We start from the raw sequence: 21,970 nt of genomic DNA on the forward strand, positions 1-21,970 counted from the left end.
ATATTCTCAATATAGAGTTGTTTAGCAGACTCCGTTGCTTCGTACGTCACTTCCATGTTGTTTCTTCATGTCATGTCTCGTCTTGAGATATAAAGACTGAAGGCCTTGTACCATTGCAGCATAGTATTCAGATATACAGATGCACTTCCAATAGAGGATGGATAACCAGACACTAAAAGTAAATCTATGTTCCCTCTATCACCTGGAGTACAGGCTAGTCCTTTGTTAAATGTACAGTATACTCAGGCCATCATTAGCCTGGGTAAGCGTGTAAACACCCATGTTGAGAGAGACAATGTTACTCCTGAGTGTACTATTTAAACAGAGAGACAGGATGAAAGGTGTATCTCACCTGCCACACTCCGATAACAGCGTTGGCGATGAGGATAAGTAGAATGACAAGCGGCTCAACAAAGGCGGTGGTTGTCTCCTCTCCCTCTTCAAACAGAGCCAACACCTAAAGACAGAGAGAACACAGGCAACTCAGACAGACATTTCAATTGCGTTAGATAGACGGGAGATCAAATCAACACGTCGTCAGGATTCACCCTCTCTGAAACCCGTTTAGGACAAATTACAAACGGACTTTGGATCTTGTTGGAAAAAGAAAAGCTGCAGCTTAGTTTGTTTAGGTGTGTCAACCATAGACTGTGAATATTAAAGGATGAAGAATGAGTGATGTCTGAGCTTCCTTTCCAAACTCAGTTTTCATGTGGAGAGATGTTAATAACTCAGTAAAGTAATATAATAAAATGTATCAAATATGACCTGAATTGATCGCGACACATGAGGGCAGCAGAAACAAATTGACATGTTATCATCCTGCACACACCGAGCAGTCATCGCGTCTTAGGCTGCTGTATTGGACATTGGACATGTGGTTATAAGGTCACATTGACGCAGACCTAATGAGTCCTGTCATAGAATTAATTGTGATTGCAAGACTACAAGACACCTAGTTCAATGATGAAGATAATCTAAAATGAATATATGGATAAATGAGCTCTGTCAAAGAAATGACCACTGTAATTCTGTAGTCAAAGACCAGTCGAGTCCAGTCGTTACGTAGGTCTCTATTTCCTTAAAATGTCCAAATCTGGCTCCTAAACCGTAACTAGGATTGAGTGGGATTAACCAACTACACGTGAAACATTGTCATTCATTTTAATCAGTTAAGCCAAACAAAGAGCATTCTGAGGAGATCCTACACAGAAATTGACTTCATACTCTATTTATCAAAGGAAAAGAACAAGAGAGTGATGTTACATCACAACAACAAAAGCAGCAGAGAGAGAGAGAGAGATAATGTGATGGGGTTTATAAAATGATAAAGAGTATATTCTCTGCAGAGTATTGAGCAGAGGAGGGTACGTCACGCAGCCTGAGCCTGGTCGATAGCTCATCATTCCACATCATTTGGGACGCTAAATCTCCCGCTCTGACTGAGCTGAGGGCAACAAAGGCAGGCCTCTCAGCGAGGACCGTTCAAAGACTCCCTTTAGAGAGGGGGCTTCAATATCCAACTCCTACTCTCACACTGAATGGGATTTCAAATAGAGAATTTACTTTAGTTTGCACGACACATCATAGACGAGGAAATCTATCTCCTTGCATTCTGCAATCTGAGGAAAAGCAAAGAATCGAAGCCTTGACTCAGAGCTTCAGCACCAGAATAAACCTCTCCTGGCAGCTTTAAACTTCACTTTCCTCACAGCGTTACATGTTCCTCTCCTCACACTCTACATGCAAAACTGAACGCTGCGACACATGCAGACAGATGGCACATTATAACTGAATATCTCCAGAGTTGTGGTACATCAAACGGAGCTCAGCAAAAGGAAAAATTCCTATTGAACTATTCAGAAAGAACCCTTATGAAGTCAGCATTGAAACAAACTCTGTACAAACTCAGTGGGCTTGTTGTCCCATTCCAGTGGGACCTGACCTTTAAACACTTCCTGCGCTCTTTTCTTGACCTCTCCAACATCAGCTCCACTTGTAGAAGATGTGGCAAACCAAAATAAAAGTCCAGCCCCGATTCTATCTTTACCTCAAAGGCAGGAAACGCGTTGATTGTTTCAGGCTGATGTTAGACCATGCTTTAATAAAACCACACCAAAGGCTTTTTGAACATTAGCTTGTAGTCTGACAAAAATGAAAAGAGCAATGATAAAAAGAAAGAGTCAAAGGATATTGAAATGGTTTGTCTTTTGCAAAAAATAATTTCCATTCATCTTAAGGTTCACTTAAGATGAAACATAAAAGATCCAAAATAAAAAAAACCCTGAAGTTGAAGAACAATTTACAAAACTTATAAGTGTTGCAATTTCCATATCTTCAAGGTGACATATTCTAATCCTCTTCTACCAGTGTGAGTAAGTCTTAGAGCTCCACGAAACGTGTGAAGTTTCTTGATCTAAATTCACTCTGATCCTGTATTTGATCATGCCTATAAACCCCTCTATTTCAGCCCTCCTCAGAACAGGCTGTTTACGTGGCTGTAGCTTTAAATATGTAAATGAGCTGTGTCTGACCACGCCCCCTCTCTGGAAGGGGCTTGGGTGGCTCTGGCTTTCTCGCTCCATGTCCTGTTGTTTTTGGTGAGAAGGCAGACTCAGAGGGCAGAACAAACACCTAGCTGCGTGTCACCCATTAGGAGGAGGAGCTACTGCCCTTTGTGATGTCATGAAGGGATACTCTCCAAACAGCCTGTTTGAGCACACATTTTCTGAAAAGTGAAGCAGGCAAAAGACGGAATTGGCACTGGGGAACGATCTATTCTAATTATTCAAGAGTTAAATGGTGTCATGTTAAATGGTGTCATGTTTTTAAATGAAGCTCACTGAACTGTTTTCAAATGACACTTTTCGTCATATATATTATATAATAACTTCATATTAAGATACAGACCTGAGTATACAGAAAAGTAGTTTAACTTTCCACTGATGATGTGCCTCACTGTTTCATGCAAAGGAGCGCCTAATCATCTCAGTTTGAATAAATTCAAAGTATCTTCCAAATGAGTCCCAGGGTGAGGTTCAACTTCCCCTCCAGTTTGCTCTTCTTTTCTGCCCCTCCCTTTTTAAACAAGAAGCATAAAGATCAGAGAGCAAACACAAAAGTTTCAAGGTTTAAGGGCATAAAAGAAACATCATGATCAACAAACAGGATCTGCAAACCAGAAAGGAATGTATTTCAGGTCCTGACTAAAGCCCCTCCAGGCAGGGAGGACATTTTTGGGTCTGCAGGAGTGAAACGGAGGTCTTATCCCACTACAGACAAGCTTATTAAAGTAAGGACAGCCTGGTTAACATGAGGAAGAGTGAGCCCATACTGCACAGTCCTGCAGCAACACGCCGCCCACACCTCGTCTCAGAGCCTCACACCAACAAGACGGCCAGAGAAGATGTATTGTGTCATATACATTTTTAGAGCAACTTTCCTACTTTCAGAAATAGAAACAGCAATTCCACCCTGAGACTCCGGGGACGTGCTGTAATAGATGGAAATAAAAGTCATTATGCAGGCAGGATTCCCCCACTCCACCCCTGGGCGACCTTCACAGAGCAGGGACACAGTGTGAGCCGCGGCAGCAGCAGATGGAGTCATGATTGATGCTTGTTTTTCCAGAAGGGCCTTAACATGTTCCCTGTCAGCAGAGATGGGAAGTTAAAGAGCAAAAACAACCAACCCTACTCTACCTGGGACCAGTTTTCAGGTGTCTGTAATACTGTTAGATTTTTGAAAGGCTTTTTACTTCAGCTTGAAACTCGACTTACACTAAAATGTAGAATCAGTAGAAATTCTTCAGAATGAGAGGTGTGCTGGTTGTTAGATTGCAGTATGTTTGTAGGGTTAAGGTTAAGTGGTATTGATCAATCATGTATCAGCAGGTCTTGCTGTATGCAGGTAAACGGCCCTTATGGAGGCAACAACAGGCAGAACGCTTTCCACCTGAATAAAATGACAACTCCCACTGAAGGTTCATTTTTCAATATTCTGAGAGTGCAGCTGACAATCTTTTCATGTTGAAACATTTAAACTTCAGCCAATCAGAGTATACATTACACTTTCTGTAATGCATCTTTATCAAGCCTTGGGATCCCGACCCCACACGGGGTTGCAGAGATGTTAAAATGGGCTCCCCTGACATTATGTGTTAATTTCTCAGTTTCCCCCCGCCCCTCCTCTCTAGAGTGGATGCTCACTCAGCTTACCATGTAGTGGACACTGAAGCTTCAGTGTTTAGCCAGCTCTGCATCGATCTGTAATTTTTTCTGCATTCTAACCTCTCTCCATTTTTCAAAAGCATCTAATATTGATCAGACCCATCCAGTCCTTTGTTTGAGGTCTGACAATAAGTCTTACAATGCAGAGAAAAACATCACAAGTGGGGTTGTGGTAATAAAACATCCCTCCCTTGGTATCTCCACCTACGGACTCCACCCCCAGGCTAGAGCAAAACAGGTCTAGCATCTTTCATTCTCGGTACAGAGGGTTTCTATTGACAAGACTCTGTAACACTTTTACTTTTACTTCAATAAACCTGAGTCAATGCTTTTGCTTGAACTAAAACCTTTTTAACCCCATTATCTGGGTACTTCTTGCCGTGTGGAAAGCCTGTAATAAATGAGTTTGTACAGGGACAACTAACTAAGCCGAATATTGTTTTACCAGGGGAATAAGTGCTCCCTGAAGCTAATAGAGGAGTCTATTAGGTGGCAATTTCCTGACCAATGTCTAATTTGGGTTTCAGGTCCCACGGGAGGGATTACATCTGAGGATCAAGATCAAGAGCAAATAAGATGAGGGCTACTAGACGTTTAATGAGCTGTGTCGCACTTACAAAGGAGACGCAGGCAGCCAACAGCAGGATCCGGACCATGAGGTCCTCAAACTGCTCCACCACCATCTCCCACAGGGACTTCCCTGGAATTTACAAAAACAAATACACACTATGTGACTTTATGCATGACAGACTGTAAACAATGATTAAGCTTTCAGAACGAGGACTCAGTTAGCTCTTGAGCTTAAAGAATGAGGAGGATCCGTAAGATATGTTGACTTTACTTGCCCGCTGCAGACAAGCAGTTGTAAAGACAGACAATGCCTGTGTTTGCAGAAGAGTAAGGAAGTGTGTGCATGTGTGGAAACCTGCAGCGGTGTCCCCTCCCAAAGTTTAGTCCTAGTCTTTAGAGAAGAAAAGCTCTGAGCTCGAGACACTTCATCAGGTAGTAAAAAGGGAGGAGGAACGGCAGTTCACTGGAAAAATCAATATTTACCTTCTTCGGCTGGGAGCTCTGCATGGATGTCACACCACCACGGTTGTAAAGGAGTCGACATCGGCCGGACCGAGGAAACAGGAGAGAGGAGAGAAAGTTAATACACTTGAATGCATGATATATGGACATGAACACACATCTCTGCACATAAAAAACCGTACAGAAATACTGCAGTCTTCAAAGCTGAAGGTTATATTCTGCATTTGTACTCTTACTGCCTTTGATTAACTACCAATGCAAGGCCACTGACATGCTGCCCAGACAGCTTCTGAGTGTAGCCTCAGGCTGACAGTTTAAACTGCAAAATGACTCTGAAAGAAAGAAAGCGAGCTCCACACGGACAGTGTAATAACAAACAGCTTCATAAGATCGAACTCGAGCCTTTTGATTCCTGTTTGATTGCTCATATCCTGCTCCTGTAAAGGTTATCCGAGATCACTGATGGTCCATCAAGTCTGTGAATGCTCTCTAACCATCGGTGGGATTGGACTCAATATATCTTCTTCATGCACGGCCTGCTCCGACCTCCACCTCAGCAGCAAGGAAGTGTGGACGAATACAAAGGAGGATCTTTCCTGCATCTTATCACATATGCTCTTTAATAAAGCCACTCGTTATGAATTGGCGCTAAACAAATTATGATTGATTGATCTCCAATGAAGGGAAGAGAGTGTGTTCCAGCTTTATCTTAAATGCGAGTGCATGTTTAATCTAAATCGGGACATTTTTAAGGGAAGCATCTGAGGATTTTTTTTTTATAATTAATAAAATGTCAGAAAAAGTGCACATCATAAATTACCAAAAGCTAATTTGGTGTTCGGAGACTTTTAATTATAAACTCTATACGTTTGAGAGGCTGGAAGCAGAGAGGTTTCTGAAGTCCTGAATAGAAAAGGATTGTTTGAAAGAAAAATATTTTACTGGTCCCATCTGAACTTATAAAGAAATATTATTGTTAGCTGCTGCCATCTTGGCCAGATCACCTGTTCTTGATCTCAGAGGGTTAATTATCTGGTTAATGAACACTTTCTGTAGTTACACGTTTTATCTAGCACAGCATGTCACTCCTCGTTTGTTTGTTCCGAGATGTTATCTCAGGTGTTGTTCTTTAAGGTTGGTGATTTTCTCCAGATACACTTTTGTTAGCAGGAATATCCATGAATTCGCTCATCTTGGTAAATCTGTGAATGTATCCTTTAAATCTGTCTACCATCTAAGAGTAATTCTTCTAGGTTTGACCTGTAACTATATCTAAGCAAAGCATCTAACAGCAGCTGAGTTATATTGGGATTGAAGACAAGTGTCTGTCGTGAGTTGAAAAGGAAATGACGTCTGACATTTACAAGTCAAGGTAATGTCTTCTTTCTAAGCCTTAAAAACATGTACCCAGAATAGTAAAGAATTTGTAGGCTGTACCTTTTAGCAGTATATAAGCAAGTTTGTTAACACAGAAACTTTATCAGCTGAAATAAACCATATAAGATTATCTACAGTCTGTTTGTGATTTCATTATTAAAGAGACAGCAAAAACAACCCCATAACAACTTTTTAAGATTTTGGTTAAAATTGTCTTTAGGTCCTGACAGAAATTAATAACTCAAGTACTCTGAAAAAGGAACAAAGAAAACCAGTCATCTGTAGCAGTTGTAAGTTTGTAAAAACTGCTGCAAGGTACCAATCTGATGAACCAATCACGCCTCCCTGTCTCCCTGCTCGCTCTCTACTCCGTGTGTGCACAAGCCCACACTCAAAGCTTGAGCTGCTGTCGGCTTCTGGACCAATGGCGCTGGTGCATGTACAGTGCAGCAGGTGAGCAGACGGAGCACTGAGGGAATCCTTCTTTCAAAATCATGCTAGTTTTCTAAAATTACCAACCCTAACTTTAAATTGCAAATGAAAACGTTGCACATCTTTTTCTTAAAAGAGGAAAATAAAGTGCTTTGTCTGACTTGTTATTGAATAAAGGGCAGTGTGTTGCAACCAAAACGTTGTTTGCAAGTCTGAGGACTACATTAAATCATCTTTTCATTTCATAAAGAAACAAGCTACTCTTACTATTCTCTCGTGTTATAGCAGATATTGTTGTTGAGGTTAGAAAGGGTAGATCATTGATATTTATGGGTGTGTGTTTGAGCACACATCACAGTTTAGGCCCCTGCTGGGCCACACCAGTGAAAAAAGGTCTGGACACATCCCTGGTGATAGATTGAAAAATGTTTGTGGATCAGCACCGACAGTCTGGTATCCGATATATAAATTACGCCAATATCCGATACGATACCCATATCAGATTGGCTCAGTCCAATCCCTCTGTAATCTGTTATAGTTTGGATAATAAATTAAGCAATTAGCAATTTAAAGATGTCAGTGAAGTTTGTGAAAACACCTGGAGCTTCTTTCTACCGTTGTAGTTATTTCTTGTATGAGCTCTACTCGGTGCCCACACTGAAAATGTAGTTGGAGACAACCAGGCAACGCTTTGCCTCCATCAGACGCTGGTGATGTCATTGACATTCATGCTGCAGACTCTGCTACTGGACTGCACGTCCCTTCTTATAAAATCCATGTGTGTGGCTCAGCTCCCTCAGTAAACACAATATGTGGCGTTTTCTTACACATCAGCTCGTCATGCCTCGTGTTATTTAAAATGAAAGGCTGTGTTTTGGGGGCATTTGGACACAAAGAGCGTTTTCTCCTCTCTCTGCTGGTTTGATAAGCAGAACACAACAACACCCACCACATGAGTCACTGGTGTGAGTAGAAAACACATCACTTTCTAAAAACATTCATATTGACACGTACTCTGTCACCGCAAAGAGACACAGATGTGATTAATCACTGCGTTTGTCAGAGGCCCATCAACAGGTTTTAACGGAACAAACAACATCCGTTCCATCAGAAGAGCTCCACGAGCGATGGCAGAACTCTGACCGACTCAAATTCAGTTCCTCTGCCGTGAAGATCTTTGTTTTCGTTCTTCCTGGAAGGGTGGGAGTTCTCGCTTAAGGAGTGGAAACCTCGTGTTTCTCTGCATGTTTTGGGTGAACTTCGCTCCACGAGTCCAAAACGTGACCCAGTGGAGAGAGTGGCTGGAGAGATGAGAGGCCATGACGTGAGCTCGCAGCCTCTTTCCAAAAGAACGAAGCGCTTGCAGCCACTTGCATTACACAAATACACAAGCCACCAGCGGAAAGACATTTATTTCACATTAAGACTGCTGGGATCCTTCCAACACTTCCAAATGTTGTTATTGGGTGGTTAGAAGAGTGCTTCGCCAGAGGTAATGAAAAAGTGCTCTGATAGATGGAACAACCTTCCTAATTTGGTTTGTAATAAAGCCAGGGTGAGGGAAACAGATTGTTGCGCTACAAAGATCCATAAATGAGCACAGAAGTTCTTAAAAAGGCATTCGAAGCAATTATTTGATTTGATTGCGCCTCCATAAAACATTCTTTTTTTGGACGATTTGGACGACCCCGGTGTCGAGGTCATGTCTCAGCTCCACGAGAGACAGTCCTGCTCCTGTAATAAAAGCCGATGATGAGTCATTGTGAAGAGCTTTTCAAACTCGCTGTCTGGAAGCTTTTCAGAGTTCAGGTTGGACACGGTTGAACTCACAGGGGACTTTTGGCTGCACTCTGCCTGCAGAGGCTGCAGAAATGTGGAGAAATAGGTTCTGCTGTTTTCCACGCTCCACCAGTCTGACATAAGCCGGTTTCCCCATTACTGTGCCTCCCTTGTTGTATAATGTTTTTATGGCAGACAGGCTGGCTGAGGGCTGCAGACAAAGGCGGATTGAGTGAAAGGACGAAACTGAGGAGAGGGGAAAGAGCGAGGGAGGGAGGGAGGGAGAAGGCTGGAGGTGGTGAACGGGGTTCCCCGGCTTCCCTCTGCCAAAGGATTCCCTCACAGTCATCTGGGCTGTGTCAACCCGAGGGCTTGCCCAGGCACATTCCTGAATACTGACTTCACCTCCCTCTCTCTCTCGCTCTCTTTCACTCTGTGTCCCCACAGCACCTCCCTCCGCCTCCTCCTTCTTCCAGACTCAGACAAAGAATAAAAGAGCTTGTTGACAAGCAGCACGGCGCAGAGAGGGGAGACACTTCCTGGAGACGGTTGCCAACAACAGCAGGGGGCTGGTTTGTGTGTCCAGAGAGTCAGGGAGGAAAGAAGGAAACTGGACATCCATCTGCGTCTCTGCAAACGGACTGCTGACAAAGGAGATTTCATAACAAGCTCCTCTTACACTCCTTCTGTCTGACTGAGGCCATTAACAGACAGTTTAGATTAACTGGGACCCCAGTAACCGTCACATCACAGTGTGGCGGCGTTGTATTGTACAAGCTTGAGTTCAGTCTCCTCTTGTGTAAACATCAAACATGCGAAAGTTTTCAGCAGTTACCATGGCAACTTGGCTCATGCAGACTCCTTGAAAAACGTTTCATGAGGTAATGTGCCAGTGTTTTTCAGAATTTACCAAAAACATTTGTTATGCAATCGACTTTGGCTTTGATACAGGCATACTAATAAAAATGTCAAAAACCTAATTTCAAGCCTCCACAGGATGCTAAACACAGCTAGCATGAGCAGTAGCATGCAGATGAGCAGACACACCTCCAAAGCAGCCGCTGGTTAAGTGTGAGCAGGGAAGTTCAGGTTGAGTGGAGGCGGGGAGTAAGACTTCAACGCTTCAAGGTCAGACTCAAACTACAAACACCGGCTTGCATCATCACACAAGGGGAAACTTGAGATATTTTATTTGAAACCTTAAACATGATCACACTTCAAGTTTTTAATCTAATGGTGCATCTCTCACGAAAGGGTTAAGATCATCACAGTATAAACTTTTGGGCGGCAGTAGCTCAGTCCATAGGGAATTGGGTTGGGAACCGTGGGTTGCCAGTTCAAGTCCAAGTGTAGACCAAATATGGACATTTGTCTGGTAGCCCCCCCCGGCTCTGGACTTGGTCAACACTTGATGTTCATTACTGACAAGAAACTGTATCTGTTTGTTTCTAGTCAACATTTTTATGCTAACTAGCATTAGCCTCAGGGGCCTGTGTGTTTATCATTGCTAGCAAACATCATCAATGGTGCCGCCACCTTCTTCTCTGATGTACTTCTGTGACAGACTGCATACTCATCATGTGTATCCAGGCAGATGTTAATGAATCGTTAAGGCAGCAATTACTGTGAAGGCAGTGTTGAAAGACACATTGCTTATAGTGCTGCGGTTCACAAAAAAGCGAGTAGGTGGCGGCGGAAACCAATTGTGAATGTTTTATTTAAAAAACAAAGAAGCTTGCACGTGAAACCCTACCCACCCCAGCAAAACACGAAGCAAAGAAATGGAAGCATTTTTCAGTTTTTAACAAATAGCAGGCAGTGGGGAGGTGGACACGAGTCATACAAGATGCCGGCTTTGCAAAAACAAGCACAACAAACCTCAGTCTACACATCGCTAGCAACAACAGCTAGGTCTGCTGTTATTATCTACTACAAAGAGAAGATGTTGAAGAGAATTCCTTCTAAATCTATGTATATGGAGATCTGCATCACATCATGACCTCTTCACTGTGATGTGTAGCATCGTTAGTTTGTACGATTACCAAGCCCTATTTGTACCACTGACAATATCAAAGATGAAACTGAAATTACACTGACAAACTGTTGAATCCATAAATAGTTCAGGGGGTTTGAGACTGGCTCAGTAATCTCCTCACATTGACAGATTGTCTGTGCCAAACACCGATACAAACAAAGGGAAGAGCTAAACTGGCTAAAAACTTCTGTAGTTTGAGTCCTGCTTCAGGATCCCACAGCATCAACAAACCATGAGAATGTAGAACAGGCCTATAAATATCATGATGATGTAACCCCTAATAACTGTCTACGATAACTTCCCATATCCGCTTTCTCTCCTAATGTACTCTCCCAGTGGAAAAAGTTTGAATGCATTAACCACATCAAATGTAAATAATACATGTTCCCCTCTCTAACACTGTTATCTGTGGCATGTAACAGCATGGGGAGACTTCTGCAGTCTACTCAGTCGATATTTCTGTAATTTCCGTATATGTCCATGGAGTACCTTCCTTCTTGGAGGAAGTGATATACCGCCATGTCGAGAGGCTAAGTGTCAGCAGCTATCTTGAGGAGCACCCGACCTCTGAAGAGTCAACCAGAGGAAAAAGTGGAACAAAGTCTCTCAACAATGGTCTGCAGTATAATAAAATGATGCCCTCCCATACATCTTCTCCACAACCATCAAAGGCCCTCAACTCTCTCATAATGGATACAAGACGCTGCACTCAAACGCAACAATCCAACGAAACCAGTCCATAGTCATGCTTGCAGTTTGTGGGCATGTGAGCATTAGATTTTCATCCTACACAAAGGCACAAGCCATATTCAAATCACAGGAACCTTTAAGCTTAGGTTCCAGGGTCTTTTTCAAACCTGCCCTGGTGGTACTTTCCAGACAAAAAGAACTCTGTTGTGTATTAAAATGGTGTTTTTAGGGACTAAAGGGGCCTTGAAAATGAAGGTGAAAGCATATTTTATAGGAACATACTGAGGATAAAAAGGTTTAATGTTTGTTGTTATAGTTGATGTTACAGAACATTTTAGGGATGAATGACGGGTACTGAATACAATGTAGGAGGCTGATGGGAAGGGCATTATTTTTGCAGGCATTTAGAAATAAACAGGATAACAAAGAAACAGTCACATGATTACATCACCAAAATAAAATCCCAAGGAGGTACACCAAATCAAAATTTTAATCTCAGTAGAGCTGCAGGGTGTTGAAAATAAAGACTGAGTTACACTTGCTGGAGCAGACCTCATCTCACCGGTCCAAGAATGACTCCCGGTCCTGATGCTGTTTGGAGCATGTCACCTCCACACTCTTAAGTGTTGTAGTCAAGATAAGACGAACTGAAACCAAGACCAGAGTGCTCCAAGACGAAGATGAGACAAAGACATTTAGGCATCCCTTAAGTCCTGCTGCAAGCAAGACCAAGAACACTTTAAAAGTTTAATGGCTTTGACAGCAATTATGGTACAAATGGGGCTGCCAGTAGCCTAGTCATTAGTGCACACACATGCCCCATGCACAAAGTGTCTGTCAGTCTGGTGAGGTGTTCTCTCTCTTTCTCTCTCTCTCTCTCTCTCTCTCGTTTGTCAGGAAGTTATAAAAGTAGTTGAGTTTAGAGCATATTATTATTTATTGGGGGAATAATATGACTATTGTGCGAAGGGTTTGTTGAAACAAATTGTTTAATCCTGTGTGAACGTTTTAAAATCATCCCAGAGTGGCCTTCGATTTTCTTCCCTCACTAAAACGTGACAAACTGTGAGCCGTTAGTAGCAACCTGAAACAGAAGTTGAAAACCTGCTGACACACCCAGAGCTGAAAGGCTGAAATGACTTTGGCTTTTGTTCAGTGAACTCTGGAAAAAGAAAGGCAGTAATGGTCGGATTTCATTGAGAGGCGAGAAAAGACCTGAAAGGGGAGGCCTGATGAAATGACCTGATTAATACAATTTTAGAGCTGCTATGTTCGATAAGCCAAACCACCTTAAATTTCCTCTGTGCTGCCGACACACACACACACACACACACACACACACACACACACACACACACACACACACACACACACACACACACACACACACACACACACACACACACACACACACACACACACACACACACACACACACACACACACACACACACACACACACACACACACACACACACACACACACACACACACACACACACACACACACACACACACACACACACACACACACACACACACACACAAAGTGGAAACACCATCAATTGTCGGAGCGGTGCTGAGATGAGTTCTTTTCACGACTCTGCAAGTGGAGATTTGATCTTTTTAGCCAATTAAGAAAGAAAATGACGAGAGATTTGTCTCAGTGGCTTCAGAGGCTGCTGATTGGCTGGCTTGGTTTTGATGTCATCAAGCTGTGGTCAGGGTAAAAGAGAGACTCCAGCATGATGCTGCATAGCTAATGACTTTACACTGCAGAGGATCAGACATCTTTCTGTTTATCCTGGCACACACTACATGTTTTAAATTTAAAAGGATAATTAGCAGATAACCTTCTCTCTAAGCAGAGACATGTCTGTGGAGACGAGGACAACATGGGTTGTCTGTTCTTCTTGGAGAGCTGGAGGTCAGATTCTGTCATGTACATCACAGTTGTACAGTGCACCTGTGTGGGTTCATATTACTTATTACGGTCATCTCGTGTCTCCTGGAGTTGACTGTATTGACATCGTGCAGACCCTTTCTTGGCGTCCTAAATCCTACACATCAAACATGTCTGATATAAATCGTGTCTTCCCAGATGAACTTGGAGCACATCATGGAGGTTCAGATTCAATCTTTATACGACTCGCACTACAAGAAAATATGAGATGGTAATCTGCTCCGAGCAGCCTCAAGTCTGGAAACAAGCCTGTGATTGTCAGGAAGGAGGAATCGGACCTCGAAGCAGCCTGATCATCCTGCAGTCTGCACGCTTTGGAGTATCAAAGACCTGTGCATGCCAGTTTTCTTTGTATTTTTTGGGATAGGGTTATTTCGTTGCATATTTGGCGATAAGATTTCAACATTTTGCATGTTTGAAAGCTGAAAGCTTTTTGAAACCGACATCACTTTTATCTCATATCTGGTTAGGAAATAACCTGGTTCCACGAACATGTGCACGACAGATAGATAAAACTGTTGATGACTATACATGTTTTATCTGGTGTCTCCCTGCACATACACTGCCTGTTGCACTTTGACTTCAGGTTTGTGAAGGACATGCACACATTCAATCCCTTGCATTGTAGAAAGAGTTCCACTGGAGAGTTAGAGAGGAAAAAGGAAAAGGGCCTGTCAACCGCTCAGGACATGTGCGAGGTGATTAGCACAGAGCAGATATCTCATCGGAGCTCGCAGCTTCCTCTTTAAGGTCGCAGCTGTGCCTTTGCGCATTTGAACCATTTTTTTTTTTTCGAACATCCCAACAGGCCAGCGAAGAGGATGGCGCCCGGCCACGCGGCAGCCAATCGCAGAAGCTGAAAGCTGTGAAAAATAGTCAGCAAAGTCCCAAACGACGGCCTGAAATATCTGTGTTACCACCTTGCTATTTATAGGGTTTATTCTAGGTTTGGAAACCAGAGCGACACTTTTATCCAATCAGATTGCTGGTACAGAAAAAAACTTTACTGATCCGAGCCTTGCAGTGATGGAGGACTGCGGAATTAGTTTTAAAGAGATGCACACTACAAAGAGATGAATATATAGCTGCACGATGTGGTGCAACCTATAAAATGCACACCTGAAGTACTTTCAGTTGAAGTCTGGAAGATATAGAAACTTATGTATGATATAGCAATAAAAAAACAGATTCTTCTTCCATGCAGGGTCTGTGTATCAACGCCTGCTGAGGTGTAGCTTATTCCCTGTTGTTGTCCAAACACTATTAACAAACATGAGTGAGCAGCAGTGTTGCACTCGATCCCAGTTTCCGTTATCCAGATGACCCTGGGCTCTGTAGTTCTTTTGGAAAGCCACATAAACGGCCCTGCAAACACAAATATTCTCGAGAGAAGCGGCTGAAAATAGTCCAGTTATGCACTAATGAAATTTGGTTCAAACCGAGGAGCCAGGCAGATTAATGACTTAGGCCCCGTGTCCCCATAGCGTTTTTTCCGGGCAGAGAAGCGCTCCCTGTGCACTGAGGAGAGTTTGCATGAAGAGTTTGTGCGCTGAGATCAAAAACACTGCACATTCATCCTGTCTCTATGACAACAGTCTGTTGAGTATGGCTGCTTTATGACCGACATGGCTCCGTTACTTTTTAGCGCATGTTTTATATTTGGGATTGTTTAAGAACAGCGGTAACGCCAACAGAGCATTTCTGACAGGTTGAAAGATTTTTCGACTTGAGCGCCTCTCTCTCTCTCTCTCTCTCTCTCTCTCTCTCTCTCTCTCTCTCTCTCTCTCTCTCTCTCTCTCTCTCTCGTACACCTCTTGGTTTTTACTCAGTTTTGCTTCACAACATCCCACACTTCATTGTGCCACACATCCTCATTCACACTGTTGACTTCACTGACGGACACACTCCATGTTTGCAGGCCTTGTTTCATTTGTTTACTTTCCTTGAATAAATACTCATTATTTGCAGTCACCTCGTGTCCTTCACATATTTGTCAAAGCCCTTGAGCCTGGCTGAGACAATATATCATACAGCACATGTTGGAGCTACTTAGTTTAATAGTATAAAGAAGTTAGGAGGTTTTTAAACTCTTACTGATTTTTACAACAAAAAAGGTTTCTTTCCCTATTCTGAAAATTGTTAACAGATTGCCATCTTAGATGATCGTCTAATAGAGCCTTTATGGACTCTATTAATTGGTTGCTGACCCACCAATTAGAAAGCACCCTCTCATAGTAACCGTTGCTTAGCTACTTCCGGTAAGATAAACTTTTGCCTGGGCCAAGTCTTTTCATGGGAATGTGTCGTCCCTAAAAAAACCTGCCGTCCTCTTTCATGCGACCTCCACCTCAACGCTCATGAAGTGTGGACAACACACTCTTTTGTTAAGCATCTCCAGATAAAACTAGTCATAAATTGGGGCAACACAAATGACTCATTGATGCAGTGCGTTGCAGTGAAGTTGTGACCTTAATTTCGTTACTCAACTTGATTCAAAGGAGCTCAGGGTTTCTGCAAGAGCTCCATCCAAATCGTGATTTCCATCAGTCTGTTTTTTTATTCTCTCATGGATCTGAAGCATTTAGCTCTACTTGATTTTGCTGTCATGTCAAACTGGGAACATACAGTTCAAATGGTCGTAGGTGGAGTCCAGGGGTAAGTCAGTAGAGATGAGACGGCCAGCAACCACCGGAGGACAGCTAGCATTAGTGGACATGACTAGCATCAGACATCGACCATATTGTCAATTATATTCATTTGAGATTTAGAGTTGTCTTCTACAACCCTCCTGTCTTTATTCTTTCACTCAGATGGAGTTTAACTTGATTTTCAATCTGTGTTTATTTGATGTATCTTATCAATCAAGTCTTTGAAGATCTTATCCTGAGGTATAACTGATAAAACATGGATAAAATGTGTTGAGGTTGATTCTTTCATGGTGTCTGAAGAGGAGGAACAAAGTCGAGAAAAATAGCAAGTGGCATGAAAACGTCATTAAGACGTTTAAGATGTAAATTAGAAACATTAAAGCACCTTTTAGTATTTTTGGTTTTGACAGGCTGGGGTGAACTTGATACCGGTTTTAGAACAGGTTCATCCATCATCCTAACACTATGACTTCTTGTTTTTACTTCTTTCTACAGAGCGTGATGAGCTACATAAGTTACTTTACATGCATACTGAACACACAGCTTATGTCTCTCTGTGTCTTTTCGATTGCCGCCTGTTTCAGTTTACGATTGCCTGAAGGCAGACACATACACCGCATGAGCTCTGTGTACACACACCCTCCCCTCCAAGGAACACAAACATGTTTAAGTACACATCTCTTCAGCAGACCGGGTCGTGTTTTCAGCAGAGTTAGGGCTCTGTGACTCAATATCATCTCAGCAACAGGTCATGAGTGACAGCTGCAGAGGTTGGAGGGAAAATAAGACAAGTGACAAGCTCGGACAGGATCACAGCGTCTTTGAAGGCAGCCGGGCAGGCACACACACAGAGCCCACTAGAACAGGGAAGTGACTCAACACCCATAGGACTTCAAATTACTTTCCTACGACTTAACTCTCCTTCCTCGGCCCACACACAGCTCCGACACAGCCAAACTCTCCAGTCTGGACTGGATTGTTTTCAGAACTAGTGAGAGTAATAAAACAATTTTTTTTAAATAAAGAACCCCTGATTGAGAAGCGATGAAAAGTGTGTCGGTACGAGGGAGGAGGAGCAGCAAACAATCGCCGACGCACGTCAGGCTGCTTTGATGTCAAGTTGCAGAACAGGAAGAGAGACAACGCAGAGTGAGGTTTCACTAAGGGAAGCTGTAGTTACCGTTTGTGGCAGATACTACAGTGAGGAAAGTTTAGCTACAATATTTCCTCAAGAAGGTTAAACACCTGAGCATTGTTAGCAGCAACGTCAGGCCCACTTTTAGATTGCATTGAAGACAGGAAAAACCTTCTGGAGGATTATCGCATCTCCCATTTTAGGATTAATCAAACCAATCAAATAATTAACAGGACTTAGAGTCAAGGAGGTCGGCAGAGGCTCAGAGTGCAGAGTGAACTGACTGAGGCGCGTGCCTGTGTTTGCATGCAGTATCTTTCAAGCATCCTGTTTGGTCTGAAAGTCAAAACATTCATCTAAAATTAAACACTGTATTATGCAATTAAAAACATTGCCAGCTTGTTTAACCTGAATCTGTTGCACAATTGAGACACAAGCACTTGTTTCTAAAGGCTGTCAGGCTGAGGAGTGATTCATCCACCTCTTTGATTGATAATGGCACCAAATGTAACAGCCCTCATTATTTTATTAAACTGAAGACATCCGGCTTTGACAGCTTACTTTTTGAGATCATAAGGACTTATACGTTCTCTAAAATGTTCAACTAAAGGGGATTAAGAAATTATCACCTGGAGAAGAGCCAGTCGTCCTACCTTGCTGACTTCTTCACTCGTGTGTCAGCTAAATGAAAATACAATTTAAAAAATGTGCTCTCAAGGTCACACCCTCAAAAGTTGAACACAATATTCTCTCTTTACTGAACGGTCTGTTCTTTGAGATCTGAGTTTTAAGAGCACAGGAGAATATCATCAAGCATGCGAGCAGTAACAGCCAAACCAGTTTTCATGCATCCACACTCACAAAAGGTGTGAGAGAGCGAGAGGAGAGGCCTCCTACCGCTACAATAGAGCCAACCATGTCAGCATGGAAGTGATACACTGTCCTGTACATCCAGATGTCGTGAACAGTAAATTAGCTGTGTTTTCTCAAACGCAACGTCCTGAAATTAAAGGTGTGATCAAAAGGTCGGCGGCAGCCTCCTCTCTGCAGCAGCACAGTCGGCTTGAGAGCACAAACATTCAGATGTGGCAGCAGTCGGAGCTGATTCTCAAAGAAGATTAGAAACTGTGACACTGCTCAGCAGGGTTGTAAACGGTAAATGTACTCAAGCTTGTATAGAGCTTTTCTGACTACTCAAAGCATTTACAACACAAGTCACACCTTCATGTTCAAGCCACATTCACACACTGAGGGCAAAGTGTCAATCTGCATTTACTCATCCCATTCATACACATTCACACAACACTGAATTTGTTCAATGTCTTGCTCAAGAACACTTCTGATATGTAACGGTAGAAGCTGGGTATCAAACCCCCAACCTTACCGTTGGCAGACAACCGTCACAGCCTGTGAAAGTGTCGACAGACAAGGCATCTGTCACCTTACAATGTGGCACTTAAGGCGACATTTTTTTAACCTCCTCCTGAAGAAAAAAATGGATCTGAACCTCAAAGATCAAGGTCAAATCCTCCTGCAGCACACACACCTCTGGCCTCAAAAGCAGAATTAATGACACAGACTAGTGTTACGTTTGACGTTGCCATGCATACTCAAATACTTCAAGAAGACTGAAACCAGACCAAGACATCCAGTTATCTCTAGAAGTAATGAGGTGTGGCGCTCTCATCATGTTTTAATTGTGGAACTGAGAGAGCAGAACAGACAGTCCAGGCAGAGCTGATCTGATGTCATTGTTTCCTCCCACTACTGAATCCGAAGCTTAGACAAAAAATACTGTGTACACAACTGGGACTAACCATACACCAGAGCTATGCTAACTAACCCTGTTCAGATGTGACATTTTTCTTTTCATGGGAATGAGTACGTCCTCGCTCTGTTCAATGAACAAATACAACCCTAAAAAAATAAAGCACGTAATAAACAAACGAAGCTAATGTAAGCGGCTGCTCAGCTTGTCCTCTCTTAAAACATTTCCCCCGAGGACAGACAAACACTGATTCTGACCATGAAACTGCTTTATTTGTGTTTTTACCTTTTGAAACAGTTTTAAATTTAATGAAAAAGTGCAGGCTAAAATGATGGGAAACACTGATAGCAGACATTTAGGTAGCTTTAACTTTCTGCTAGCTCCGCAGTGTTGATATCTTAAACATTCGGTAGTGGCAGCACAAATACATATCATGTTGTGAAGACTGAAGAAAGAAGCTAGTAGCTTGAGGGGTTAAAATTCATGTTCCTCAATGACATGGATAGCTTTGGAGGCGTTTCTGGCACTGGTGTTGGTACGGAAACTAGCCAACATAGAGATTAAACAGTCCTCATCCTCCCTAGAAGCCATCAAAATTACTAGTATTTTAAACTTATTGTTAATATTTTTATCAATTCAAGTCAGTCAATGTTTTGTGAAGGCTGGGTAATTGGCTACTGCTATACAACCAAAACGCTCTTCTACCCAGATATAATCTTCTATCATGAAGAGGCAGGATCAAGTAAATGGAGATAAAGTTGTAGGGCTATGTAGGTTTTGTCATGGTAAACTGGCTCACAACACCCAGAGCAATGTGTACCCAGTACATGCACGTGGATGCTGGTGGTGCTAGCACTGCTAACATTAGCCACAATCTGCAAACCATTTATCCCCAGGCACAGTTAGAGTGAGTTCAGCTGTGTTGAATAAATTATGCTAAACTTTGACTGTTTTCTTACCTCTAAACTAGTAGACTAATCCAAGTTTAAATTTCTGATGAATCGACTTCTACAGTAGGAATACCCTTAATAGAAACAAGCAACACTATGGATACATAGGTTCTTTGGCTCAACAGCACTGTGGTAAAACAGTGCAGTTATGCCTCCTGCTCATAGATAATGTGCATTTGTTAATGAGCAGAAAGGTAGTGTTGTTAAGCCAAATAACCATGACGACTCACAAGTCACAGTAACATTACTGGGTTTTACTCTGCTAGCATCTACAGCTCGTTGTTGAGTCAACTTTTTGGCGTAATATGGATTTATTGTTTCACTTACATCAAGCCTCAGGCCGTATGCACTTCTAGCGAGAGGACTGTGACCTGCTGCCAAACTTACATAGCACCACAAGCAGGCAATCAGTGGACATAGGAGAGACACTAATCTCCCTATGGAAAGTTTTTACTACTCTGAAACAACTGTTTTAAGATGGACAAGTTACATACTGTTGCTATAAATTCAAATATGTTCAGAAACCAATTAAGATTAACCTCCTTCATCCCAAGGCCAATCAAGTGTGAATCCTCTTCAGTCCCACGGAGGAGGAGTGTGATGCCTGAGTCAAACCCATCAGTGCCTCCTCCTCCTACTGCTGACACTTGCAGCAGTGCGTCGGCGGTGAAATGACAGCAGATCATGTCAATCTAACCTCCTGTTTGCCTCCTCTCTTCCAAAACTAGACATACGTCGACTGTGTGAGCAGAGTCGCACAGAGGAGGTCTTGTTTGTGGACATGTTTATTTAGGTTGATGATCCGGCTGATAATGAGATCGTGCTAACTACGCATCAGAGTGACACACAGTGCATGCATGTTAGTGGGTCCAAGGGACGCATACCACCAGCACAACAGCTTTGAAGGGAACCCCACAAAGCTACAAACAGCTACAGAGTCTGCAGTTTAGAGAGGAGGGAGCTGTTTTGCAGCTTTACATCAGTATGCAATTACGTGCTCTGAAAAAGGAGGATAAACCAACTTGACCTAAAGCCGTTTTCCTTCTTTTTTAGAAGCAGCAGTAGACTGGAGAGAGAGCCCCAATAGTGAACAAGGGTATCCCCTCCCTCCTGCACGTATATCTGTATCGCGCTCCCACAAGACAGGAAGTTCACAGCTAAAAGCGAGAGAGATGTTATCTGTGGCAAGACGTTGCTCTCTTTCCATGAAGTCATCACAAGGCCCTGTAGAGTGACTGGCTGCAACAAAAGGGCTACTGTTCGACTGGCACAATATGCCGCTCCACTCCACAGCTTGGCCACACATGCAAATGACAGGCCGGGAGGAAAAAGTGTGGTGATCACACATTGGAGCTCGGCACAAAAAAATGATCCATAAACCACCAGCTGAGAGTCAAAGATGATGAATACTAGGCTACAGGGGGGCGCTTTATTTTTCAGAAAATACTGCCAAAAATAATTTGTATTGAGTGTTGTTTGATCCTTATCACTATAAACGACTTCATGAGTGACTTTCTGTATCCTTTTTCTCCTGTTATCTTGTAATTGGAGTTGGAAAGTAGGAGCCGTGTACAGATCAACTGTGCAAAGTCAAAACAGGTTGTTCAAGATTTTCTGTTTCATTATCTTCTTTACCTCATCTCCTTCTACTCCAGTAGCCTGAGCTTGCCTGCTCTGCACTTCCTGAACCCTGTGTCAGCCAATGATGTGTATCTTTACGCACGCACACGCACACACACACAGGAGCAACATGACTGTGTCAATACCTGGCCAGGGAAGGCTGCATGTTTGTTTGAGACGACAATAAAGCTTTCTTTATTGAAATACTCTATCTGATATTTGACATACTTTGACATGAAGTGACCACATGCACTTAAAACAGGCGCTTTGGTAAACAATGCCATGAAAGACAGAGTTGAGACAACTTTTCTG

The 21,970-nt window shown here is 42.7% G+C and overlaps 1 protein-coding gene across 2 annotated transcripts in view; it reads right to left on the reverse strand.

Moving 5' to 3' along the window:
- The window catches only part of atp2a3 (ATPase sarcoplasmic/endoplasmic reticulum Ca2+ transporting 3), a 53,809-nt gene that overhangs the window by 31,196 nt on the left and 643 nt on the right, over positions 1 to 21,970 (reverse strand). Inside the window, exons 1-4 of one of the 2 annotated variants that reach the window (XM_079356144.1) lie at positions 20,048 to 20,208; positions 5,283 to 5,300; positions 4,847 to 4,929; positions 353 to 457 (exon numbers count right to left, since the gene is read on the reverse strand). In XM_079356144.1, the coding sequence (XP_079212270.1) occupies positions 353 to 457; positions 4,847 to 4,912 (171 nt within the window). In that variant the 5' untranslated portion in view covers positions 4,913 to 4,929; positions 5,283 to 5,300; positions 20,048 to 20,208. Of the gene's footprint in view, positions 1 to 352; positions 458 to 4,846; positions 4,930 to 5,282; positions 5,301 to 20,047; positions 20,209 to 21,970 lie in introns of those variants that run through there. The other variant, XM_079356143.1, reaches the window with a different exon arrangement.

The sequence above is a fragment of the Symphodus melops genome (genome assembly GCF_947650265.1).
Source record: "Symphodus melops genome assembly, chromosome: 11".
Lineage (NCBI taxonomy): Eukaryota > Metazoa > Chordata > Actinopteri > Labriformes > Labridae > Symphodus > Symphodus melops.